Source organism: Argiope bruennichi, chromosome 9 (assembly GCF_947563725.1).
Source record: "Argiope bruennichi chromosome 9, qqArgBrue1.1, whole genome shotgun sequence".
In the NCBI taxonomy this organism is placed as follows: domain Eukaryota; kingdom Metazoa; phylum Arthropoda; class Arachnida; order Araneae; family Araneidae; genus Argiope; species Argiope bruennichi.
Window position 1 is genome coordinate 123,416,816 of NC_079159.1, and position 13,463 is coordinate 123,430,278.

Here is a 13,463-nt window from a genome sequence, read left to right on the forward strand (position 1 = left end):
TTTGCAGACTTATAGAATTAACCAGAAAATTTATGATGCAGCAGATATTTTTATGTGTATTTTTATTTACACCTTGCATATATATATCCACAAGCAACTTATTTACCTATCTTTCCAATATAAGTATAATTAAATATTCCAATCTACCCTGTACTACAGAATTGATTTTCAAGGAGAAGTTGGGTAAATATATTTAAATGTTTAAGATATATGGGAAAGGTAATTAAAATAATTTTTAATGATAAACAGAGTACAATTTATTAATTAAATTAGCAAGTAAATTAAATTAAAATTACTAACTAATTTAAGATTCAATATTGAAAAAGCTCTTTTTTATTATTATTTTTATAAAATATCACTAATGCTAATTAAAATTTCAGTCTGCATTAGAAAAAGATAGATGAAACCATGGCTCTATCCTACTAAATAAAAACTCTTAATTACTTACTGGTGACAACACTGTTTCCCCCCCTTAGATATTATTCATCTCGTATCTGAAAGAACTTTCATGAATGCATCTGATGATAACCTACACCAAGTTAATGATGAAAATGAAATTGTGATAATAGCACATTCGGAATTAAATTAGTAGAAATAAATGAATGACAAATGGAAATTGTTGCTTGATTTCAAATTTATTTTATTCCTATAATTTTACATGAATGAAGTAGAATGATGAAGATATCCTTCAATTAGAAATCATATTTCTTATTATTATCCTGATTTGATGAATTTTAAGTTCTTAATGTTTTTTTGTAATATTTTAAAGAATATTAATTCAAAAATAATCTTTTCTACATCATTTTTAAGTATTTATTTTATTTGCTAATAACTGACTTCAGTAGCAAAGCAGTTTCATACTTCTCCAAAAGTCTCATTTAAAACATCTCCAACTCTTGAGTATAGAACAAATTTACTAGCATCCTTGTCCAGGTATTATTTGAATGCCATTAAAAATGAATTCTGTAAATATATAAAAGGTCTGCTGCTTTACTGAAAACTAATTTTTGGCAGAAAAGAGGAAGAAATGCATGTTAAAGTATGATAGAAATTAAACTTCTTAGTAATAAACTTAATTTTCCCATTAAATTTACAGAAAAAAAAAATATTTAAAATAATTTACTTGTGATTTTTGCCTGTCTGCATTTGCAAAACTTTCAACAATCTAACTTATTTTTTTATATTTGTGCATTTGATTTCATGTTCAAGATAGAAATAACAAAAAACAGCAAAATCAATGTAAAAATAGATGAATAATAGTTTGTTTTCGTCATTTTCCTCTATAAAATCTTTTTACAAATGAGTGGTATTTCTTAAAATGAGGCTGTGCTAGTATATTTTTCTGAACATTTTTGCCTGAATATTTTTCCAAAGTTTCAGAAAAACAAAAATTCATGCAATACTATTTGAGATCAATCTATGCTACAGAATATCTTTATACATATTCTTATTATTATTGAATCGAGCCTTTGCATTGCTCATTCTGTAACGATATAGCTTTTAAGTAATACTTACCTTCCCCAAACAGCCGTGGTGGCCTGGTGGTAAGGTCTTGGCTTATCAACCAGAGGTTTTCAGGTTCAAGATCCAGTTCCACCGAAGAACCATCATGCAAGTAGGTCTGTTGCATATTAAATCCGTTGAGGCCAAAAGTCCTCCTGCTGGTGTGATGGGGAACTTTGGAGAGGAATGTGCCAACTCAGATGTCGTCCTCGTCAACTGACGGCAGTTCAAAATTACGAGGTCCATCCTAAAACAGCCCTAGTATTGCTGTAAAACAGGATGTTAATATAACTATCTACTAAATTAAATTAAGCTAATCCCTTCCTGAAACAAATTTTAGATAAGCATTTGTAAGCCTTCCCGATCACTGATCTGATTGGTCCCCAAATTAAAGATTTATAAAAATTTTATTATTTTCTTACTTTAGAGCCCACACAAGTTCTGATTTTTATAAAACGGATCCTATCTTGCATGTTTGAATTTAAAAAAAAAATACAGCTGTAAAAAAAAAAAGTGAGATTGGCTGTTTACAAAGCACATCCCATTGCTGTCCACTCTCCAAATACCCGAAGCAAATATAGTGTAAAATAAAATTAATAAATCTTTAACTTTGCCTTTTCATTATAACTTGATGTAACTAAATTTACAATAAATAGGATTTTCTGAATTATTTTCTAAAATTTAGAATTTCTTGGATACTTTTTAAGATACTGAGGAACAAAATAATTTATTTCTTACTTCAAAAAGGTTAAATATTTGCCATCACAATTCTTCCCAAGACTGGTTCTCATGACATCAGTGCCCCTCTTGTTATGCTATTGCTTCTCTTCCCTAATATCTCCAGTATAGTCTATAAAGTTTCAAAAATCTAATCTATATCTATATATTTTTTTATAGAAATGTTATTAATTTTTTTTTAAATTTTATGTTTTTTGTATTGTTTTATGTCTTTAAAAAGTAGAATATAGATTTCCTAAAATATATTTCCTATTATTAATTTTTCTATTTTAAAATTTTATAGCATTTACTTGTTTACTATCCAATTTCACATTATTATGTGGATTTTGATATAATTAACAAAATGCTTTAATCAAGAGCTTTATTTATTTCTTAGGACACTCATAAAATTTATCCACGTGGGCGTCGAAGACACATTCGTCACCCTAAACATAAATCGTATGATGAAAGACGTTCGCAGTCAGAGTTACGCACAAATACCCATTATGAAAACGAGGATGAATTCAATGGAAATCCTCATTCTCTGTATGATAAGAATGATATGCAGCATAATTCTACTGGCAGCTTAAGTGAGTTTTTAAAATAAGATATTTTTTTATTTATTTAATGGATGGACCTATTTTTTTATAAGCAGTGTCTTTGAAAATTCAATACTAATTTTTTTCATTTCTTAAATTTCTTAATTTGTTATCTTTAAAGAAAAAACAAAATGCCTTTAATGCATTGAAAAACAATGGAAACTTAGCACTTACTCCCAAATCTTACTAATAGTACAAAGCGCTCTTTTATTAGCAAAATTCTTCATAGAAACACATGTAAATAGCAAAATGCATTTCATTGCACAGAAAATACTCAAACAAATTAATTTTAATATAATTTATTATTTATAATGTATTTTTTTTTTTTTTTTTACAAGAAAGTTGTCTGAAGACATTTGACTTTAGCTATGCTTAAAAATTTGGCAAAAATGAAACATAGGATTATCATAAAATGAATTTGCAACTCACATTGCTACAACAGTATTAGTGTGATGCTTCTTAACATAAGCTACAATAATTTCTCATGCTTTAAGCATTTCTCTTATTTTTCTTGAAAGTTGTTTTGCTGTTATTTCTTTCTCTCTGGCCCAAATCTCTTCTGCAACTTTCTGAAGTGAGTCAGAATGCGACTTCTTAAGTTCTTTAGTAGTTATAGTTTAGTCTTCCAACAACTTGACAGTGTTGTTGCTATCCAACTCTAACCCCTTAATCTTGCCCAGAGACATAGTCTTGCCAATTAAGAGTTCACAAGCGTATGCTAAAACCTCTCTTTGTCACTCTCAACAACACAGAAGCTTCTTCCATGCAGGTATAAAGATTCTCTTCAAACAAGTGTTCAATTCAGCATATGATGTCACAATGTCTTCTCATTGCTTGATCAGCAAAATAATACATGCTAGCGAGTCATTGTTTTGTACATTATGTGAAGTGCTTGTTAAGAGAAGTTTGATTATATTATAGTTTATACAAAATTAACAGTTAAAGTATGGTTTTTAAAACTATTCACTTAAGTTATTATTGCAATGGTAGTGAAAAAAGTTAGCTGATTAAATAAAATTTCCATAACTTTCAAGCTTGTGGATGTTAAAATCTGCTTTTATGATTTAAAATTTGTTTTCATTTCTATTTAGATGAAAGTGGAGTTGATGTGAGACACAGTTGGCCTGCATTTAGGAAGTGCAAAGAGGAAGAAGATATTGCTTTGTCCCCATTACCCCAACAGCTTGGAACAAATGTGTATGCTGAGTCTTAAGTCTTCCTGATTGAAAATCTTAAAGAACTAAAAAAAAATTATTTTTCATAATTTAACGAAATTCCTTTGTTTCTTAAATCCTTCCTTAAGTCTTCTTTTGTCTTTCCTATATAATTAGGATACTTTAGGTCTCACAAAAGTCTTCTATTTTCCCATGATTTTTAGCATTTATCAAAATACTATCTTTGCCATTTTTTCTTTTAAACAAGAATCATTACACAAAACATAATTTTGTCTGTTTCTTCATCAAGTATAGGAACAATACTGTTTAAAAAATAATATTTGGAGAAAATCAATGATTCTTATGCGTTTCCATAATGCTAAGATATTAGTTTAATGCATTTACAGATGTTTTTACTGTTTCATTTGAAGAAGTAAATATCAGTTATTTGGAATTAGTCATTCTTTCATTTATTAATTTACTTCAAAAAGAAATGGATAGGATCAATTAGCCTAGAGTATTTTGAAATAATAATTCTATCTCTTATTTTAATATTTAAAAAATGTAATTGAAATTTATATTTTTGAAAATGAGATATTTGGGATAATCATATGAATGTAAGTAATTTTCTTTTAAATATCTGTTAAAATGTTTCTAAATTGCATTTTTGTCATGCATAAATTTACTATTGCATTAATGAAATAAATGTTACAACTAAAAATTTTATAATTTTTAAGAAATTATTAAATAAATTTAAGTTTTTATAATTTTTTTTAGAGTTTTTAATAAACAGTAAATATATATTAATTCATTCGATACATAATATATATTTATTAATATTATGTAAATATATAAATTATTAATTAGTTTGATCCAACACAAAATCTCAGAAATTTCTATTTCGCAAAACTTTCTTTTGTCATTCTATTCTATTTTTTTTTCCCAGAAAAAATTTAATTTTTTAGTTTCTTAAAAATAAACTGTGTTCTTTTATGCTTTCTTCATAAAAAAAATTATTGTATTTATATTTTGCTTCATAAAAAAATTAATTCATTGTTTTACATCATTAGTGTAGAAGGAAGGAATTAATTCAAAGTTCTTTTAAAAATTTTAAACACTTTTCATTTTAAATTTCTATATACTTTGGATTAATGTATTAAATCCTTTGATTGTATTCTTTATTCATAAAATGTAAATTTGTCTTTAAGTATACCATATACTAAATGGTTTAATTTATTGAATAATCTAATCTAATTTCTTTTGAAAGCTTACTTGATAAAGTTGAATTTATTTAAAGTTAAATTTAATTTCTATTGCAATTACAAGTTTTTTAAAGAATTTAATTATGGATTATTTTGTTTGATAATTTTCCTGAGATTAATTAATATTTTAATGTTTTTGTAGATGTGAAGCATCAGTTTCTCCGAGTGCTTTTCGCAGCTATTTGTCTTATAGAAAGTAATTATATATTATAGTTTATTAATTGAATATTATTGTTTATATAAGATTGATTATTACAAATTAGAGTTGATTATATTTGAAATAAAAAGAGCCAATTGTAATACCATTTAGTTTGTTTTCTGCAAAAACTGATTTTTTGATTTTTATGCTATGATTAAAAAGATTATACTCATAGAGCTTTAAAGGATTATATTTTACAAGTATAAATATTTCAAATATATTATAATATAACTAGATATAGCTATGCAACAAAAAAAATCTCCAAAATACTCATTTAGAGATACAATTGTTGCATTTCAAAAAAAGTGATCAAGGTATATTTTTCCAAAATAAATTATCACATTTTTATTAATCTATTGAATTTTACTGTTTGTGGTAAATTTTATGCAGTCTCCAACAAAGAACGTTAAATTAGCAATAACAGGTTTCAAATATCGTAATTATATCCTTTTTGAACATCCATTTATGTGCGATTATCTAGCATCTGAATCTTCATAAAATGACAATGTTTGAATGTCAAAGGAACGATTTTATGTGTTTCAGCCTGTTTCAAAGTTTTCTTTAATTAGTAATTTATCACATCATTTTTTCCCCTTCAGCCTTCATTTAGATCCAAGCCTTCCACCTTCACCTCCTGTAGAGCAAGAAGATATAATAATTGGGTAAGAAATATTTGACTTTTAAAAATATTATCATGGATATGTATACATATTGTTACTAAATTTCTTTAAATATTTAGTTTAATTTTTTCAACTTTACTTTAATACTAGTTCATGTACAAAATACACAGAGCAAGTGCCTTGGGTGCCATTACCAGAGGCTGAAAGGAATAAATTAGATGAAATTAAGAAAAAGTACTTTTTGTAATATTAAAATAAAACTTATTAAATTGATATTATTTTTCTCCCATTTAAATATTTCTGTATATTCAGGTACCTTCAATAATTCTTAAAATTCAAATCACTCTTTAAATTCCATATGCTAATACTGTTTTTGACTTAGACAAGCAAGCTATGAGCATTTGAAAATATTTCTTTGATTCGGATTTAATACGAATAACTTCAAAACATCATTTCAATCATCATGCACCAAACATTTTTACTGACCAGCCAAAAACTTAGTCTATTTTAAAATGCCTAATGGATTGTTTAAAATTGCTATAAACTAAACTGGATGGGAAGGAAAGGAAATAAATTTCATTAATAATAAGATATCCAAGTATAGGAATTACGAGGGGAAAAAAAAAACTTTTGTGTGATGGAAAAAGTGTGGATAGAGTAACAAGCTATTGAACATTTTTGGTACTTTCTGCAATTGAATTGGATTTGTTTCATTACAAATTCAACTCAAAATGACTAAAAAACCAACTTTGACATTTTTTTTAAAAACTGATATTATTAATATTGTGCTTGAAAATGGATTCTTCAGCTCTATTTTACAAACTGATTCAGAGTGAGAAAAACTAGCATCCAAGAATTATTTTATTACTGCATGGTATTTGATATTGAATAATTAAACAAATAACTGCTCTACATTCACACAACCTCAAAACATTCACATAATCTGAACTTCAAAATAGATATAAATTTTGTAAAAATTCCAAATATTTTCAGTTATTAAAGCTTGGTGGTGAATTTAAGGTATATTCTTTATGCAGTATATTAACTTGTTGTCTTCATTTAATTTGAAATTAACATTTTTGAATTCTTTTTTTTTAAATGATTTAAGTGAATACCTTATAAAAGTAAAGATATTCTATTCTTTTGTTAATCAATATTTCATATATATATATATATATATATATATATATATATATATATATATATATATATATATATATATATATATATATATATAATTCAATATTTCTGGTATCTAATGCTTGTTTATTAATTATGGCTTTTTAAAAATAATTTAATTAGAAACAAATTTCTGAATATTTAAAGTATGTGTTTTTTTATTTGTTATTTTAACGAAGCCTGTAATTAGCTTTTCAGAAAGCTCACCCTAGTTAAATTTTATTTTACCTGCTGCTGATTCTAATTCAATATATATATATATGTTAATTATATTGAAAAATATACTTTTAAATTGGATTTCTATATTCTTCAATTTCATATATAAGTATTTTTAAAATTAAAATCAGAGTTATCATTGAGATTTATTAAAAAAAAAATGTTCTCAATTTTGGTTCTGCAATAAATATTTCTCTTTATTTAAATTTCACTTTTAAAGATATTACAATTTTTTAAAGAATGGATCATTGAATTTTTGTCAGTTGTTTATAAATTATGTAGCTAATTTATTTATATTGAATAAACAAATAAAATAAATTAATAGCAATAGATTTTGTCAAAGTTTTAAAAGGAGGCTGGTTGCTATTTGCTTAGGAAATGTATAGTTAAAATATCTATAGCTTTAGAAATTTGGAAAATCTTCTGAATAATTTATGTAAATTTAATAAATATAACATGAAAATCTAATCTTGAAATAAAAGTTACCTTATGCTTAAGATCATAAATAGAAAGAATTTAATATCTCCATAAATATAAATCATTTCTATCTTTTCATTACTTAAGAGTAAAGTAAAATTTCTCAATTCAAGAGTTATTTAAAGGCTTGATGAAAAAAGGAAATAGGTTCCATTTCTATTTCAACAAATGAAACTATTGTTGTCCAAGTCATACCTAAAAATATCTTTTAAAATTTAATGAAAGTAAAGAAAAATTGTGTGACTAATTATATAGTTAAAAAGATAAATGTTTGAATTTTAGGAATTTTAATTTTTAATTTTAAGGCAATTAAATTGATAATTATCATTGTTTTTAGAAGTTATCATTAAAACTGTTCAAATGTCAAAAAAGTTGAGATGCATATTCCCATTCATAGTATATTTGTATCAAATTCGGTAACGTTAATTCTAATAATCTGGCCTGATGAGCCAATCAACAGATAGACAAGACACACATTTTCCAGTATTTATAAATATAACTGCATAATGACAATTAAATATAGGATACTTATCCATCTAAGAAGCATCATAATAATATATTATATAATATATATTTTTTTAAATTTAAAACTCATTTTGTTAGTATTTAATGAAATTTTGCTAGCCTTGATCTAGAAATGATTGATATATTTATAAAAGAAATTAATATGCATCCCAGTAATCTCATCTGGAGCCAAATAAGTTTACTAGGACCCTTGGCACTCATATTCTTAGGGCCACTATGTAAAATTATCATATATTATATGCATTTCGATTTGTCAATCATTACATTTTAAAATAGGCTTTTAAATACTTTTATGCATTTTAGCTGTATTTTGCCTTTCTAGCTTTTATGTATATTACTTAGCTTTCATAAATAATTTAATTAATTTTTTTGAATAATTAAGATGCATTGGTCAGATAGTTGACTGTATAGGTTAAAAATGTTTTATATATGCGTAATTATTTAGACTTAACTTCAACTTCCGATTCCACCATAGCTTTTTTTTGAGGGGGTAGAAGGGGGGATATGAAGATTGTAATAATTTTATAAATTTACATATGGTGATGTTTTTCCATTTGCCCTGAGCACTATTTTATGTAGGTGTGCCCTTAGATATAAGTGAATCTCCATGTTTTACATGTCCCTGAGTCAAAGTAATAATAATAATTTGTTTAAATGAGGATAACCAAAATTCAGTTTTATTGCATTATGTAGTACAAAGGCATCATAATGTGTACACCTTTTTAAAAAAATAAAACTCAAGAGAGAACGCTTCAGGTGTTTTCGATTTGAAATTATTTAAAATTAGAATAACCATCTCATATCAACTGAAAAATTAATTTCTTACTCAATAAAAGGTCATTTTTTTATTTTATCATTTAATTTTTATAGATGTTAACACTCATGAGTTTTAAATATATATATATAAAGTATTAAAAGTATCTTGAATTTTTAACTGTAAATAGTTATATCTGTTGGAGTTAATGTGATTTAATTAATTGTTTATATTGTAAAGTTGAAACAATGTGCGATTGTTATTTTTAATTGAGTTTGTTGCTTTGTGTATATTTCGATTCCTTTATTTCTCCCTGTGCTGGTACCATTGTTTGGTATTTCCATTTGAGAGGCTACGTGATGTTTTTTACTTTATGCATTGTCTCATTTTTAAGATAAATTTTTTATTTGATTGTTTTGGGCAATTTATGTAGCTTCAGAATCTTCCCAACAAATTACAAAATAGTGTTATATAATGTAATCAAAATTTAATTCACAAAACTTTAGGAAAGGTAGAAAACACAAAAACAAAACAAAAATCGCATAGTAATCCCAACTTGATCTGTTGGAGGATTAACAAAGATGCAGAAATGACAAGTGAATAAAAGTTGGGGAATTGTTTATTAAACAACATTTTTTACAAGGATAATTTGTATATTCTATAAATTTCACTTTTACTCAAAGTTATTATTATCATTGTTTTGCACACTTGTAGATGTTATGCATTAGAAATATAACATCTACACAGCTCTTCAGCAGTGCTACTGTAGAAATGTTGTAATTGCATACAAAGAACATGAAACAATTTATGAATGCTGAAATGGTAGACAAATGTCTTGTGTATGGTGCAGTTCATTCCAGTGGCTGTGACCCAGTTGCATGCCTAAACAGACATGTAACACATCCCCAAGTGCTTGGGAATTTGCACCATAACCTGTGTGAATATAGGATTTTCTGCAATATTAGGTATGTTACAAAGCAAGCATAAAAGATATATGGAATATGAGAAGCTCTTGATACAAGCATAAGAATCTTTGCCTGTGTTATTGTAGTATTTCAATGCAACAAGTAGTACATTTTACACACAGAGTATTTATATTCATATAATTTGCAAAGGGTTTGGTCATTGCAGGCTGAGGATTACCCTTGATGAGTGGAATTCATACATGGGTACTTAAACAAATATAGATTAAATTCTGCATTTCCAATCTTCATTCTCATCATAGATAGAGCCAGTTTGTCTCACAAAAAAGAATTTAATTGGCATACTATTCATTTGTGGTGACAAGATAACTCAGAAACTATATACCCACATGCTATCCAACAGCAGTTTTCCATGAATGCTGGGTGTTATTGCTTAGTTGGATTGTACCTTTTATCATCTCAATTGAGTGGTGGGAAATATTGTATTATTTGGAAGGAGATACTGATTAAATTATTTGATATTTTTATTTGTCTCTTCAGTGTGTATTAGCACATTTTTCCACCTTTGCTATAAGACACTGCATTTATACACTGCTATAAGACACTGCAGCTATAAAGTTTAGTTGAATTATTTAAAAAAAAACCTCGCATGTTGTTAGCTTTATTGAATTTTATTGAATAATTAAAAGCATTTTGTATATACAAAAATCTTACATATAATTTTATTTTTAAGGAGTACTCATGAAATCTCATCTTCTAATGTCAAGCAGCTTAACAAAAAGATACATAGTAAGTAAATGAGTTTAAAATATTTCATAATATTTTCAGTTTCACCTTCCATTTTATTTTTCGTTTATCTCTGAGTTTTTATTAATTACCAATTTTTTAATAAATAACAATTTTTTTTGTTAAAAATTTGGCAAATAAAATGTGCCTCTATAAATAGAAAATGAACATATTTCAATAATAGGCAGGAACCTTAAAAAAAGTTATATGAAGTAAAAGAAAATGGGTCTCATTTGGAAGATAAGCTGTATCAGTTATTGGAGGAGTGATAAGACAATAAACTTTCATCATGACAGCATTTTCAGCAGCCACATTTTATGCATTTTGAACTCAGAGGAATCCTGTGAACTTTGCTCAGGCCAGCAAAGTGTAGGTAGATGAAAAATAAAATGCATATACTAGAAAAGAATGCAAACCATAATTTTAGAGTCTTAAGAAACAAGAAATGCTCTGCTGTTATATTATAATCATGTTAATTCTTAGTGTCTAAGCATATTTTTATCATATAAAATAAAGCTTCTTCTTATTTTGAGTCGTTCTGATTAGATAATATGTTAAGAATTGATATTTAAGAACTGATATAATAGCCATAAATAAAGAAATGATATCCTGATATATCAAAAGATATCAATGCATGTTGGATGATATATCGCAATGATGAAGTTTGATCATTGAACAGTTTAATAAACATCTGCTACAAATTTCAACTATTATTTTTTCTTTAATATTCATTTCATACTATTATGAACAATTTTGTATTGCTATTGTCATTTGTAATTTCACTGTTTTTGCTTCCATAATCTATATATAATTATTAACAGCTGGTAGTTTTAATGTCTCTAATAGTCTAATTATTTTTTTTTATATATTTGTGCTAAAGTGATGCTGACAAGTTATGCTTAATATATTTGTTTGCTGAATGAATTTCTGGTTACTAATACTTCTTTATTGGAGTGAAAATTAAATATATTATCCACATATTTAATACTGAACTTCATTAGATTTTCTTTTTTTTTTAAAGCCCTGAAAAAGAAAATTAAAACATTTGAAGATAATTTTGAGAAACTTTATGGATATAAGGTAGGTACTGATAATTAAAATATTCATAAAAATAATATAACTTAAAAATTTCAAGAATTTCATATTGCATATCTAAATATTAAATAGTAGGTTAAATTATATCCTTTAGAAAAGTAAAATTTTACTAGAGAACAGTTTAAAGGCTGATGAGCAAGAGACTATATCTTTTATAAAGAGATATATCTTATGAAAATAATGAAATAGAACTTATTGCCCCTTATATTGTGTATGCTGAATGACAATATCTTGTGTAAATGATTATTTATTAACGAAAAGAAAAGAAAAAAAATTAATGCTTGCACTAAGTATTTTTGATTTCATTTCACTCGCATTGATTCGTATATTATTTTATTTTGTTTGATGTATTGTCTTTTGTCATTTTTAAAATAATGATGAATAATAGAAACATATGAAACGTTTTCTTTGTAAATTTTATTGTGTGCAAAATAAATGCTAAGAATTGTATGATGCCTATAACCTTTGCGCAAATGTATGCAATAAATTGGTAAAGTTTTTATTGCAATCGAATGAACGGTAGGGCAGTGCATAAATTACGAACAAACAAAAATTCATTTTTATATATTAGATTATTAGTTTGAGTTATTAATTTTTAGCAACTGTTAATTTGTAAGATAGAGTTAGTTAGTAATTATATGAAGAAGTATGTATGCATCAGCTAAAACAAAACTGGTTTTTTTTTTAGCGTTATTACTAATATTGATTAGAATCACTTTTTCTAACAAAATTTAATTTGATCAATTTAGCCTTCAAATGCTGAAAAATGCAGTAATATCAGTGTCAAAAAGATGCTATCAGAATTAAACAAAGCAAGACAGGATCTGAAAGGTGAGGAATTTTTTCTTCTTAAATGGTAGTGTGTGTCCAGTTTTTATAAACTATTGTTGAACTTCACTTATTTTTAAAAGTGCCATTTTGCAGTTGATTTTTCACTCATTGTCTGTTGTACTAGAATTCTGAAATTTTATACACTTTTGGTTTCCCAAAGACAATATAGTACCTCAATTCAATTAATTTAATTTTTGTTTCATCCAAATTGCACAACTTATTTTCAATTTGAGATTTTTTTTTTCAATTTTAAATTATATATAGATTAAAAATTGCAGAAATTAAATTTCACCTTTTAAGTACATCATTAAAAATGAGTTTTCAGAAATTATTTTTATGTCTCATTTCATTTATTATGCATGCATTTTATATTAGGAACATATATTGAACTATGAACTTGTTTCTGGTGTTAATAGAAAAATATTTTGTAATAACTTCATTAATTACAAAATATTAAAAAAAATGGTAGTTGCAATTGTTATTAATATAGCTGATCAAACAAACAAACATAATGAAATAATAGAAAAAAATCAATTTTCAAATGTATTGGTCAAAAATAGAAAAAGGGGTCTCTAAATTAATGATATTGCTATTGTTAGTTATAAAACACTGCACAAACTTAT

General features: G+C 25.7%; 1 protein-coding gene across 3 annotated transcripts in view; it reads left to right on the top strand.

Annotated features, from left to right (window-relative positions):
• LOC129983753 (protein FAM13B-like) overlaps window positions 1–13,463 on the top strand; it is a 60,601-nt gene that overhangs the window by 32,065 nt on the left and 15,073 nt on the right. For all 3 annotated transcript variants that reach the window (XM_056093367.1, XM_056093368.1, XM_056093366.1), the window contains exons 13-19: window positions 2,618–2,810; window positions 3,911–4,016; window positions 5,378–5,431; window positions 6,034–6,096; window positions 10,862–10,917; window positions 11,936–11,994; window positions 12,759–12,840. In XM_056093367.1, the coding sequence (XP_055949342.1) occupies window positions 2,618–2,810; window positions 3,911–4,016; window positions 5,378–5,431; window positions 6,034–6,096; window positions 10,862–10,917; window positions 11,936–11,994; window positions 12,759–12,840 (613 nt within the window). The remainder of the gene's footprint in view (window positions 1–2,617; window positions 2,811–3,910; window positions 4,017–5,377; window positions 5,432–6,033; window positions 6,097–10,861; window positions 10,918–11,935; window positions 11,995–12,758; window positions 12,841–13,463) is intronic.